The sequence below is a fragment of the Lynx rufus genome, unplaced genomic scaffold (assembly GCF_022079265.1).
Source record: "Lynx rufus isolate CCGP_SWC_20201006 ecotype Redwood Valley unplaced genomic scaffold, mLynRuf1.p SCAF_20, whole genome shotgun sequence".
Taxonomy (NCBI): Eukaryota; Metazoa; Chordata; class Mammalia; order Carnivora; family Felidae; genus Lynx; species Lynx rufus.
In genome coordinates, this window is record NW_025814835.1 from 27,390,001 (window position 1) to 27,403,820 (window position 13,820).

Here is a 13,820-nt window from a genome sequence, read left to right on the forward strand (position 1 = left end):
TTGAGAAAATCCTAGAGTGGGCATCCAGTTGTCCTACGTTTGTTTTGGTATTAACGTATTTACTTATGGTCAGATTCCAAGAATCCCTTCGTTTAGCAAAGTGTCAAAACTCCGGAAGAGCCAATGAGATGATGAAGGCCTGTGATTAACTGCTTTGGAGTGACAGCAGTAGAAAGCTTTACCCAGTACACCCTGACTGGTACTGGAGATATTTCTTCCCGTGGAACAACTGTTAACTTCCACATCTACGCCTCTAACCACTGTTGATTTTCATTGCTTATTTACTCGATTACGCCACAAATATTTTCAAATGCCTACTGTGTGCTAGATACTTTGCTAGGCTCTGGGGATTCGGAGGTGGAATCCATACCAGTCTGTGCCCTCAAGTTGCTTCCAATCAAGAGGAAGGGATAGGTAAACTGTAAAGCATATGAATACTGTAACAGCGGTCTGCATCACATACCGTCGGATAAGGTGTATGGAGCCAGGTGTTCCGTTAGCCAGTGTTTAATTCAATCGTTATCATTGGAAAGTACCGGTATTTTATTTCAGCACGTACGCAGTAGAACATAGAAGAATAAAATGTCTCTTCAAACTACCGAATAAGTCAGGATGCGATTTTTGATTTTGATGTGAATTTTTCACTCCTGTGGCAATTACGAATGTAGTTTATCAAGAGATTTCTGCGTCCTTTCTCAAAACAAGTAAGGAGATAGCCATATCTTTAAAATCTGGATACCTGCTTCAACTGTTCCCCGATACAAATTCAGTTGAGCAACCTACTTAGTTCCAGTTTATTTTTTTAGGTTATCACTTTAATTAAATGCAGCTTTCCTTCAACCTTTCAGCCTTATTAGTAACTGGTTCTTTTTAGGAATTTTAAAGATGGTATCTTTAAGTGATTTTTTAAAGACCCTCCCTGCTAATGATCTTTAAGCTTACACACAGCAGATCTTGTACTTCTATGTAATTCGAAGGACCAAACATGAAGTTTTTAAGCAGACAAAATTCCTCGGAAGCCTTTTATCCATAGGTATCTTTTAAATTAGACCCATGGCTTAAAGCCCAGCAATATAGTTTAGGGGGTTGGTAGTTTGGTCAAAATATCACCTACTGAAAAATATAAATGACAGCATTTTGCTTGCAATCCCAGAGTGAGGTTTTGCATATCCGTTTTGAATAACTTTAGTGAAGTTAAGTGATTTGAAATTGAATGCAGTGGGGCAAGCTGGTGAGACAGCTCAAAGCTATGGCAGGTCAAGGAAATCACGCAAGTAGAGTCATCCCTGATTTCAATACATTTCATTGTGGAAACGCCGGCACCATTGGAGTCTGAGCGTGGCTGCATCTTGTTATATGTATAGGAGTTTTAAAATCAATTTGATTTTCACTGGTATGATTCTCTAGTGTACTTAATATGCTATGGACAGATTTCTGAGAATAGTAAGAAGCAGTTACACTTCTCATGAATATATAGCGAATGAGGCACTCTGATTTATTATTCCATTCAATCTTAGAACATGCTTATGATTTAAAAAAAAAAAAAGGAAAAGAAGAAGAGGACGTATTCTAAAATCCACAACCAGTAGATCTGAGTTTTAATTCTCTCACTAGGTGACTTTAGGTAAACACTTTAACTGCTTTGTGCCTCGGTTTATCCACCTGTAAAATTTGACAAAACCTCCCACCTCTAAATTACTGCTGCAATTTTTACAAACAATGAATTCTGGGATCTTTCAATGTATGTATTCAAAATTAAATTATTCCCGTATTTCAGCTGTCAGTTTCTTTTTATTTCTAAAAAATGTCCCTTCTTATGAATGATTTTTTAAAATTTCTATGAAATTTAAGAGATAAAGGAAGACAGTGAAAAATTCTCCAGAAAACAAATAGCATTAATTGAAAGCACAAGTTCTAAAACTCCAGAGAATTTTAAGTGAACTCAAGATATACTCATTCGAGAAGCAATGCGTATGCAAACTCACAATACATTCTGATCATGCAGTATAAAGTTTGCTGTAACTCTTAGTTTGCTATAATTTCCCCTGTATTAATCTTGCCTTTACTCCTTCTTTTTTTTTCTTTCACTAATGGAGTTAATATTTAGTTAGTTCATTCGGTAGCACACCCTCTCCAGTGGTGTTGATTTTGTTCTCTCTTCTGTTCTGTGACCTCACTAAAGTGCCACACGTCACAGGGGAAGAATTAAATGTAGAATTTAACACCAAGAAATTAGCAGAAGTCCGTGTACTACTGACCGAGGAGAAAATTATTTAACCTTGTTTTCTGTGTAATTGAGTTTTTAATGCCCTAATGCAAAGTGTTCTTTTTTTTTTTCAACGTTTATTTATTTTTGGGACAGAGAGAGACAGAGCATGAACGGGGGAGGGGCAGAGAGAGAGGGAGACACAGAATCGGAAACAGGCTCCAGGCTCTGAGCCATCAGCCCAGAGCCTGACGCGGGGCTCGAACTCACGGACCGCGAGATCGTGACCTGGCTGAAGTCGGACGCTTAACCGACTGCACCACCCAGGCACCCCTAATGCAAAGTGTTCTTAAAAACTTCTCTAAACCATATGTTGTGCTACCTTTTGGTAATTATTAAAGGTACTACGTATGTTCGCTTATGTCGACTGTCTTTGACCCCATCCGAATTGTACCTCTAAGACAAGTTGTTAGAGGAAGAGAAAATAAAAAATCCCTGGAAATCTAAATCAAAACCAGGTTATAAAGCTAAGGTTAATTATTACAATTCCGAGTTAAACATGTATAAATGGAGTCTGTTCAACAGAAGTCTAGGCCCTGGGCTGAGGCTGTCGGGAGGCAGAGAGCAGACCGTCAGGCCAGCCCCGTGGGTGTGAGAATACAGTGCAACTATAATCTGCAGTCACTACTTCTCTTCCAAGGTCTGCTCCTTGAGACCCCCACCCGACAACTATAGAAGCATCTGGGCATTTGACTGAAATCTTCACTCTTTATCCAGACGTTAAAAGGCACGTGTGTCTTCTGTTGAGGCACGGACACAAACCAAAATAGTTTCGACCACATTCATCCTTGAGTGTGCAATTAAGTAACATTCTTTCTTTCCATAATGGAAGCATTTTCTCCAAATGTTTTTCATCAAGTGTTGTCAACAGTCCCAAAGGAACAGAGAGGCCCTTTTAGCGATAAGCAACTTGCCAGCCCCTGGGGCTGCTTCGTGGGGCAGAGCCTCCGAATGCAGGGAGTATAACACTGAGGGGAGAATGAAAAGAGAGAGAATATATTTCCGTAGAAGGGATGTGAATGTCAGAGTTTTCACTCTTCATCCAAAGGTCAGGCATTTCATTTTGTACCCTGTATCTACACACATTTGTACATATTTGTACAAAATATTTGAATGATCTTGTTTTTTGGATTCAAGTTTAGCTTGAGAAGAGTAATTACCTATTTAATCAGCTTTTTGTCCTATCATCCCGTGACCACCAACAGAACAGGTCATCTGACTTACTCATTTGACTCCTAAAATTAAATGAGCTCTAAAAATGTAAGGTATTTTGGCTCTTGGAGATCATGGAAGACTTTTACATTAATATTTTCATGTCCCGGTTAAAACTCAGTGCTATGGTTTTAGCTCCGCAAGAAATTTTCAAAATGTCAGATAGGAACAAAAATTGAAATACCGCAAACTTCCCCAGTAAACTGAAAATATAGAGTACGTCTTCAGATATCCAAATGGATCAACATGTGCTTTTTCATTCATAGGAATGAGTTAGTGCTTAAAATGATGATGATTGAGGATTTAAAGTGACATTACTTTGTAGTTCTTTCACAAACCAGATTGAATTAAATTAAAAGCAAACGGTGTTTGCGGGATGTATTTCACCCTCCTGAAGGTAGAGGTGATGGGGTTACCTGTTGGGTAGGGTCTCTCTCCCCTCAGAAAGTAGATTTTCTAGCTGGGGAAGACCAGACTTGCAGAGTTGAAACCCCAGGACGTCAGGTGGCAGAGTGAAGACAGTAGGGACTTGGAACTTCAGCCCTTGGATCAGCAGCGTTTGCAAAGGTCGGGAAAGGCGTTACGGAAGAGTAGGGACTTGGGTGGCATTCTCATCGTGGGTGGATGGGCAGGGGCACCTGAAGCAAGAGCGAAAACACAAGGCAAAGCCAGCCAACATGAGGAATAAGGGCCCGATTAGAGTAAAAGGTTTGTGCTTACTGACAGAGAAAGCTTGGCTCAGCTGAGTGGGAGAACCTGGAGGCGACGGGGGAGGAACTTAGAGTGGATTGTGCAATGTAGACATCAGGAGCCATGGCAGGTTCTTGAGCAGAGGTGTGCCATGATATTTAAGAGAAAGTAATTACCGTGATTACTTGTGCCGTGAAAGGAGGTGCTATGAATGGAACTTTCACCTGGAATGTGGGTCCGCCTGGTGCCGGAGGACCCTGGAGAGACCACGGGAGCAGGAACCAAATAGCCCCAGGCTCTCTGGGCTTCACTGCCCTCAGGGATGTAGTTTCCCTGATGTGGCTCTATGTTGCCCCTCCCCTCCAGGGCAGGCAGGATTCATGGGCAGCGAGGCAGGTCACAGCAAACTGGTTCCTGGAACATGTACTTGTGGAATCCTGGTGTAGACATGTCCCTGAGCAGCAGCTTCTGGTCACATCAGTTCACTGGATGCATTTTATATCCTGATTATCCATTACTCTCCAACTTGAAGCCACCTGACTGTTTTCTTTTACAGTCTGATTTAAGATATATTTTAGGCCTGGCCTCCAAGAAAGATGTTCTTTCCATATTATAATTTTCCTTCCTATAACTCCAAAGGAAAATTAAGGTCTCCCTCTGCCTTTTTGTAACTTTTTTTTTTTAGGGGGAAATACAGTGGGAAGGAAAGTAAACATTTTAATTTTTGGATGTCTCCAAACCTATTCATTAATTTTGGAAAAGTAAAATGCATCTAACCTAATGGAATATTTATAAAAATCGGAAGCTTATTGTCAACTAAATCTCATTTATTTAATCTAGTATTAGACTGCCTTTTTTTTTTTTTTTAAACCAGATGGAAAACATTAGCAGTAATAGTGAACAAACATATCCAGGCTCCCAGAGGTCATTTTTAACCACCATTAACAATCTGGTTTCACAGATTAGTAATATACAAAAGGCAACGGTCCAGTAAAAGATACACAAAAGGCAGCTGAAACGTCTGTGCTCTTTAGTTACCTAACATTTAACCATTTGAAAAAAAAAAACAAACCTTTATAAGTGAGACATTTGAATCATCCAAGCTCCAAATTGGCAGGTTTTACCGAGAAGTTGCAGCAAAGCATCTATCTGAAATAGACCCCCATGTAAAGTATTAATAAAACCTGCACAAAGCTAATGAAAAGAAAAGCTTATTATTAATATTATCACATTTGTTTGTTGTTGACGTGCTTTCTATTTGCTAGCCATTTATTTAATGGTTTCACTCCTGTGTAAACCTCCAAATTGTGAAGTTGCAAGACCTGCATTTTTACATATCCCATTGTAATTTTTCAATTAATTATCTCACTGAAATGTAATGCAAGATAAACGGGCCACACAATACACTAATGAATCAAAAAGGTCTATAGTGTGATAAGGACATGACTTCTAGAGTTGCCTGTTCAGACACGAACAATCTCCATTAAACCATGCTCCCTAGTAGTTGGGACAGTGGCAGGATGGTGAAATGTCACTCTGCCCTGCAGATGGATACAGAGGGACGGGCGTGCTTGTTTCGTCTCTTGTTCAGACTCAACATTGTATGTGAGTGTGAAACAGCTATGCATTTGACTGATTGAGACTGGAGGAGACAGAGTTAACACTGCATGTAATATGCATTTTGTTTCATTTCAAAATACCATTACTCTTGGTTTCTATATTTATGATTTCTCATCAGCCTTCATGTTACTCTTCTTTTAGATAGTAGTATTTTGCAGGAATTAGATTAAGGTGCATGTTTAAAATGCTTCACAGATATTTTCATTATTCTGTGAAGAATAATGAAGAAAGCCAAGGTCTTTAAAAAAATTTTTTTTTAGATTTCTTTATTTTGGAGACAGAAACAGAGCACGAGTTGGGGAGGGGCAGAGAGAGAGAGAGAGAGGGACACACAGAATCGGAAGCAGGCTCCAGGCTCTGAGCCGTCAGCACAGAGCCCGACACGGGGCTTGAACCCAGCAACCGTGAGATCATGACCTGAGCCGAAGTCGGATGCCCAACCGACTGAGCCACCCAGGCGCCCCTGAAGAAAGCCAAGGTCTTAATGTTGAAAGCCTATGGAGAGAGGTCATGTCCAAGATGAAAGTGGGAATGAGGTTGTGCAGATATGATCTAGACAGTAGAGAAAATACCTGTCGTTAAGGAACTCAGGGATGCCTAAGATATTATTGTCCTTATGATGGGGATCCAGGGCAAGCATCTTTTCATCACTATGCACATGTGCAGGAATATTTGCATATATATGCACACATATATGCATCCACTCATTCCTGCAAATACTTACTCCCAATGGTCATCGGGTAGAATGCAGAATCCCCATCCATTTATAATATCACGCTAAGTATTTTCCTGTCTGTCCTTGATACTGTAGGCCACTGCTTTGTGGAGAAATTCTGTTTCCCTCTTTGTGGGGACTTTTACCTTGACGATGAAATCTCCCAGTATTCCTACAAGTGCCTAGGGCCATTATATTCCATTTCTTGCTGAAGAAGGGAAATGAATAAATAGTGAGGAGAGAATTGAAATGCTGCATTCGGGCCCACGCTATAGTTTAGAATTTATGAGCTCCTGGAGTTCCTTTCAGTGACAACTGAAAACACTTTCTTGAATACCTATTATGTATCCAGCATTCTGCTAAGCACTGGCCGTGCAGGAAACACAGAGCCCCCTACCTCCAAGGAGCACGCTGTCTGGTGAGTGTGGAAAGTGAGTAAGCAAACAGCACCATGGGTGCAGAGGAAGGAGCTAACCCAGAGGGGGGTCAAGGCGTGAGGGGATCCGTGAAACCTGAGAGCACCTTTGTCTATACTGTCTGTACATGAAAATGGAAAGCTTAGTTACATTATGTGGATAGTTGCAGATAGCAAGTTGAAATTGGAACAATAGATTCTGGTTAGCTAAGTGATTGGATTTCTTTGGTTTATTTATGTTTTCTAGATTACATAGATTCAATTTATGACGGTAGATAAGGACATTTTCCTAGCTTGCCATCATTCTAGTTAGCACATAAACAAAATAGGAGAGAATAACACCTAACCTTTATCTACAATCTAGTTTTTATTGGTTGAAGACAAGTAGTTCTGAAACTATCAGCAAGCATGTGAATATTACAAAACAACATAAGATAACATTTCACACCTCTGTTTTAGGTTGATTTAAAAAAAAGTACCTATCAGTTATTAGGAAATTATTCCAGGCTTATAAATTTGCTCCCAAGGGCAACAAAAGTCTGTTTCTTTCTAACTATCCCAAATTTTGGTGACCCAAGAAAGTAGGAGGTTTCTGCTTCCTCAGCCTTGGGGGCCTTCTGGTTGACCCTAGGCTCCTTCACTTCTGGAAGGAGAGGAACTGATCTGAATTCTTCTGGATATGTTAACTGTTCAACCTCCTCTTTTGCCCATTTAACAAGTACCTTTGTTGTAGGAGATGAATAGTGGTGGGGCCTGGGAGGGGGCTAACTTCCGGAATCTGCTTTCACGGGGCCGCCATTTCAGGCTAGGTTGACTGCGCCCTTGCTTCCTGTAGCTGCCGCTGTGCCTCAGGGGAATTGTACGTGAGTAAATGAGGACAACATTTGGCTCTGAGGACTTCCACCTTCCTTCCAGTCATACCAACTACGCTTCTTCGTAGATGTGAAAAGAAAATGAAAAGAAAAACTTTCAGAAAATAGCCTCCACAAAACCAATATTTGTTCTCTTCTTTTTAAAGGTGAACACACACAAGAAACAAATTCACCTCATTCACTCAAAAAGGATGTCGAAAATATGGGGAAAGGTAAAGAAAAGTTTTAATTCTGTAGAACTTCTCTTAGCTTCAAAAGACCATGGAAGATAATAGGAGGATATTTTTGTTCTACACCATATTTTAAGCTTGACAAGCAACATATGAATAATATATGGACCATTGGGTGGATATAATTGAGATTAATGCATACATATCAATCAATACATGACACTGTAATATAATACTTTAAAATAATATATTACATTGATTTATATTCATGGATTTCTGCACAAAATCTATCCTATGTCTATGCAACACTTTTTAAACTGGTAAAATATTTTGTCTTCTAATAATAAATTGCCATGTATAACAGTTCTCTGGAGAGTTATTTGTAAAGATTAGTAAAATGACTCTTCTGTTTTTCTTTATTAGAAGAACTTCAGAAGGTTTTATTTGAACAAATAGATTTACGGAGACGACTAGAACAAGAATTCCAAGTGTTAAAAGGAAATACGTCTTTCCCAGTATTCAGTAAGAAATCACTTTTATTTTATTACATTATGATAGTTGATGATGTTTCTATTATTATGCTTAAAAATAGGCTTCTGAGTCTGACGTGCTTATATAAAGTGCCACAGGCTCTTTCCGTGGCCTCTGTCCAAATATTTGGAAATTGTGGCCCGTTATTTATGCTTTGAATCAGCTCACAGATAAAATTTCTTACAAGAATCCTTTGGTGTTTATTGTATCGATAAATGTGTATCTGTATGTGTTATGTATATTTTAAAATATATACGCAAATATATCATTAAATACGTAGACGTATTTAAATACTTTGATACTTTAGGTTATATATCTTAGAACAGAGGATATCAGGTATTTTTATTCTCCAAGGTAGGAAAAACAAAAGGATTTTTATTTTCAGAGCTGGAGTGCTTTCTGGTGCTTGAAATATATATAAATATGAAGATTTACGATTTAACAATTCAACGTACACGTATTTATTTTATTGATTCAGATTAGTATAATTTTAGTAGTTTTGGATTCTCCATCCACATTTAATGTTAAAATTCTATTCCAAATTTGGTGGCAGATAATGTAGCATAAAAACTATCAGTTCTGTTCCCAGAGGCCTAGAATTTCAGAAAGACTTAATGCTAGGTGTCCAGATTTCTAAAATTCACCAGCCTTGGCCTGGGTTACGTTTGGACAAATACATCACAGCGGTGTTGTTTCAAGCATTTTAGAGTTTCATTTAGTCATATACCTCTCTCCAGAGAAAGAAAAGTGGGAAAGAAAATAGTATGTTAAGTTTGTATTTTGAATTCTGTAAATTTAAGATTGGTTATTTCTGGGACTCTTTTTTAAAATGTCGGCATGCCCCTTGTTATTAATCTGGTAATCACAAAACTCACGTTGGCAATTCCTGTGCTAGGGCCACAGACCAGCCTCCCGGAGAAGCTTTTTCGGTCCTTGTGACAATTTTAATAATACGAGCGTGAAGGTCTGCATTCCCCAGGGTTTCTCAAATGTAATCGTCAGCACAACTAAAAGACGTGCCTTCTCGGGTAGCAGCTTTGCAGAGTACTGGGTTCCTGCACACGTCAGACTGGGTTGCACCACACCTCTAGCAGGGATACAAACAAGGAAGATGTGTGATGGAAGAGAGCTCTAACCAGGAGGAGAAATAGGGTGTGTCAAGTTTGTGATCTCTCGGTACCCAGAGGGGAGGAGCTCAGGCGCTTTAGTGTTTTCAGTTTCAGGAATGTTTGCTGAGGCCTCAAGAAGGGAAGAGAATGGCGGATAGCTTTTTAAAAATTATTATTTAAATCCATGTTTAGTTAACATAGTGTAATAATGATTTCAGGAGTAGAATTTAGTGATTCATCACTTACATATAACACCCAGTGCTCATCCCAAAAGATGCCCTCTTCAATACCCATCACCCACCCCCCTCCTTCCCACCCCCCATCAACCCTCAGTTATTCTCAGTTTTTAAGAGTCTCTTATGGTTTGGCTCCCTCCCTCTCTAACCATTTTTTTTCCTTCCCCTCCCCCATGGACTTCTGTTAAGTTTCTCAGGATCCACATAAGAGTGAAAACATATGGTATCTGCCTTTCTCTGTGTGACTTATTTCACTTAGCATCACACTCTCTCTCCAGTTCCATCCACGTTGCTACAAAAGGCCAGGTTTCATTCTTTCTCATTGCCAAGTACTATTCCATTGTGTATATAAACCACAATTTCTTTATCCATTCATCAGTTGATGGACATTTAGGCTCCTTCCATGATTTGGCTATTGTTGAAAGTGCCGCTATAAACATTGGGGTACAAGTGCCCCTCTGCATCAGCACTCCTGTATCCCTTGGGTAAATTCCTAGCAGTGCTATTGCTGGGCTACAGCGTAGATCTATTTTTAATTTTTTGAGGAACCTCCATACTGTCTTCCAGAGTGGCTGCACCAGTTTGCATTCCCACCAACAGTGCCACAGGTTTCAAGGGCCCTCCTTAATGCCCATCCCCCTAGCCAACACCCCAACAGCAACCCTCAGTTTGTTCTCTGTATTCAAAAGTCTCTTACGGTTTGTCTCCCTCTCTGTATACTAGCAAACTGGCCCATAGCTTTTGACAGTGTGTTGGGATCGTCGTGACATTATAGCTTTGAAAAAAAGAGAAACATTGAAAACATATCTCTGAAATCTTAAATTTAGATCCAGCAGGGTGGGTCAAAGTCTCATTGAACCCCTACAGTACCCACCTAACTCCCTATAAAGTACGCACCTAACTCCCTAATTAATCTCCTTAATAAAAGTTAATTAATCATTTTAGGGAATTAAGTAATTGATAATAATTGATACATTTTCCTTCTTAACTGCTCTCCCATAGAATATGCACATGTTTCTGCTAAAAAGAAGTTAGAAAGGGTGCCTAGGTGGCCCAGTTGGTTAAGTGTTCGACTTCGGCTCAGGTCGTGATCTCATGGTTTGTGAGTTTGACCCTGACATCCGGCTTGCTATTGTCAACACAGTGCCTGCTTTGGATCCTCTGTCCCCCCTCTCTCTACCCTCCCCCCAACTCTCTCTCAAAAATAAATGAACATTAAAAAAAAAGGTTAGAATGTTATAGTATAACTGGCCCATTTTGATTCAGATCTGTCATTCATCTTTTTGAATTAAAGTTAATCCTTTGTGATTGCCACACGTATGAAACACTTCAATTAAACAACAACAAAACTTTTTTCCTGTTTTCTGTCTGCAGCGTACTCCACTGACCAAGGAAGTGGCACGCATGTGCCCAAGTGTGAATGATGCGTGGTTTAGACATACCGCAAAGAGGCAGTTAATTTCACACGGATGAAAATAGCAAATGCACATTATGTGCTCGTTAACTAAATGTGAGAGGCCATGAGGCTGGCAGGCAGATTTAGATTTGCTGAGATGGAAAGGGGAAAATGGAATTCTGTGAAGCCACATCAGGAGGAAGCAGAGAGGAATCCCAGCCAGAATTTCGCAGACCCTTTTCCTAGGAAGTGGACCCTCAGTCGTGACACTTAAAGCCTGGTTCACTTAGAACACTGCAGACCTAGGCTAAGCTGTCAGGCATGAGTTCACTGTGGGGCTCGGCCACTTCCTGGTTATAGGACCTTGGAAACTGTCAAATGGGCTAGGTAATTCCTGTCTTGTAGGAGGATGCAAGGAGTAAATGAGAGGACCAGTGTGAAGGGCTGTCACATCCCAGCTCAACATATATGCTCGGTACCATCAGCTGTGAGGATGGTGGTGGAAAGGATGCAGGAGGAGGAAGAGGAGATTGTTAGCACTGAGCTCTAGAGAAGCATTTCTAACACGGGTCCAAACTGCTGAGTTTCTCTTAGCCTTCTTGTTGGGGTTCTGAGGGCTAACAAGGACCACGGGAATGGGGTCAGGGCTTGGAGAGGGTAAAGGTAAAGATCAGGAGGAGGAGGAAATGAGGAGGAGGAGGAGCCCAGGCCTGAACTGAGGACCAGCTAAAAAGTTGCTGGATGAGGCAACTGATGGACAAGGGCCCTCACACCTCTCTCCCTCTGTGCCCCCGCAGCGGGGTGCCCTGGGGCGTCTCCTCCCTTCCTCTCTCCAGCCATTTCTGGTTGCTGCCATTAGCCCAGTCTTGCCCAAATTGTGCCTCTGGCTCCAAATCTTCCACCCAAGAAGCTATAGTGATTCCCTCCTGTTGATCATGTTGTATCTAATTTAACTCCTGACTGACCCTTAAAACACTCCATAATTGGCCCACCAAGCCTCTCCAGTCTCACCTCCACTCTCCTCCTTGCTGAGCTCCAGTTACCCTACAGATCACTGTGCCCTCTTGCTTTCGACCTCTGCGGACTATGTTTCTCTGGTCTGGAATGCCTCCCCTCTCCTAAACACTCCTAATCATTTAGGACTCACTTCAAGCCACCACCTCCAGGAAGCCTTCATAGTCTTACAGTGGGCACTCTTTGCTGACATCCTACTATGTTTATTTCTAGCCCTATGGGTGTTTTTGTTGATTTCTTTTTGATTGTTTCACACCTGCTGCCACCTTCTACCCCATGGCATTGTCAATAGGTTCAGGAAAATGTTCTGTTGCTGGCCGCGCAGCACCTGACATATTGTGGGCACATGATATACTCTCAGTAAACGACTGATACACAGTTTGGTGTTATATTCAAAGAGATTAAAACTGACAATAAAGGATGAGATTGGGAAACCGGAAACTGTTGTACAAAGGAGATTAGTGAGGGCTCATAAGTTGAGTCCTTGGATTTGCATGTGACAAATTCATGGCACTTAAGAGAACTGATGGAAAGGCCAGTGAGTTATGGCAGGGAAGGCCCAGTGACTGGGGCTTCATGAAATACTTCAGTAGTAGATTTTGACTACGTCATCATTTTAGATTCTTGTAAAGAGCTACTCTTCCATGTTATTTTAAGGTTACTTTTATTAAAAACAAACTAGAGGGGCACCTGGGTGGCTCGGCCGGTTAAGCGTAGGACTTGGCTCAGGTCACAGTCTCACGGTTTGTGAGATTTAAGCCCCACGCCGGGCTCTGTGCTGACAGCTTGGAGCCTGGAGCCTGCTTCCGATTCTGTGTCTCCCTCTCTCTCTGCCCCTCCCCTGCTCATGCTCTGTCTCTCTCTCTCAAACATAAACACTTAAAAAAAAATTTTTTAAGTAGTGATAGCAAAATGAACATGATGCAAACAAAATAAGCCCCAAACCTATTGGTTCATGAGTGGGAATCTCCTGGGTAGACCAGATATTCCATATGGGTTTTCTTATTTCAGGTCTGAGGAAGGTAGGCTGTTTGTAAAACACTGGCTTTTCAGACTGTCCACATTTGCAGAGCACAGCCTTCGCTGCTGTGTTGGCTGCACGCACGTTGTCCTTTTCTACTATCATTTTCCAGAAATAGTTGGGTTTTAAGTGCGTCTCATTAGAGAAATCAACTTAATGATTTCTTCTCTCTCTCTCCTTAAATTGTGCCTTCATCACCCTTTAGAACACAGAAGAAATTTTAGGGTTTTTTTTTCCCATTTGCCGATTAGCAATTTTTATATCCCCGAAGCCACACACATGGCTTGTTGTAGAAAACCTTAAACATACGGAAACTCAAAGAGAAGGAAAGAAAAATCGCTTGTAGTCTTGTCACCTGGAGATTACCAATGTTAACATTTTGGAGTTTCAGTTTTTAATGCATATTGAATCCTTTTTTTTTTTTTAATTTTTTTTAACGTTTATTTATTTTTGAGACAGAGAGAGACAGAGCATGAACGGGGGAGGGTCAGAGAGAGAGGGAGACACAGAGTCTGAAACAGGCTCCAGGCTCTGAGCGGTCAGCACAGAACCC

General features: G+C 40.8%; 1 protein-coding gene across 1 annotated transcript in view; it reads left to right on the forward strand.

Annotated features, from left to right (window-relative positions):
- The window catches only part of SKOR2 (SKI family transcriptional corepressor 2), a 36,422-nt gene that overhangs the window by 7,646 nt on the left and 14,956 nt on the right, over positions 1 to 13,820 (forward strand). The window contains exons 4-5 of the mRNA XM_047086154.1: positions 7,937 to 8,002; positions 8,384 to 8,482. Coding sequence (XP_046942110.1) covers positions 7,937 to 8,002; positions 8,384 to 8,482 — 165 coding nt within the window. The remainder of the gene's footprint in view (positions 1 to 7,936; positions 8,003 to 8,383; positions 8,483 to 13,820) is intronic.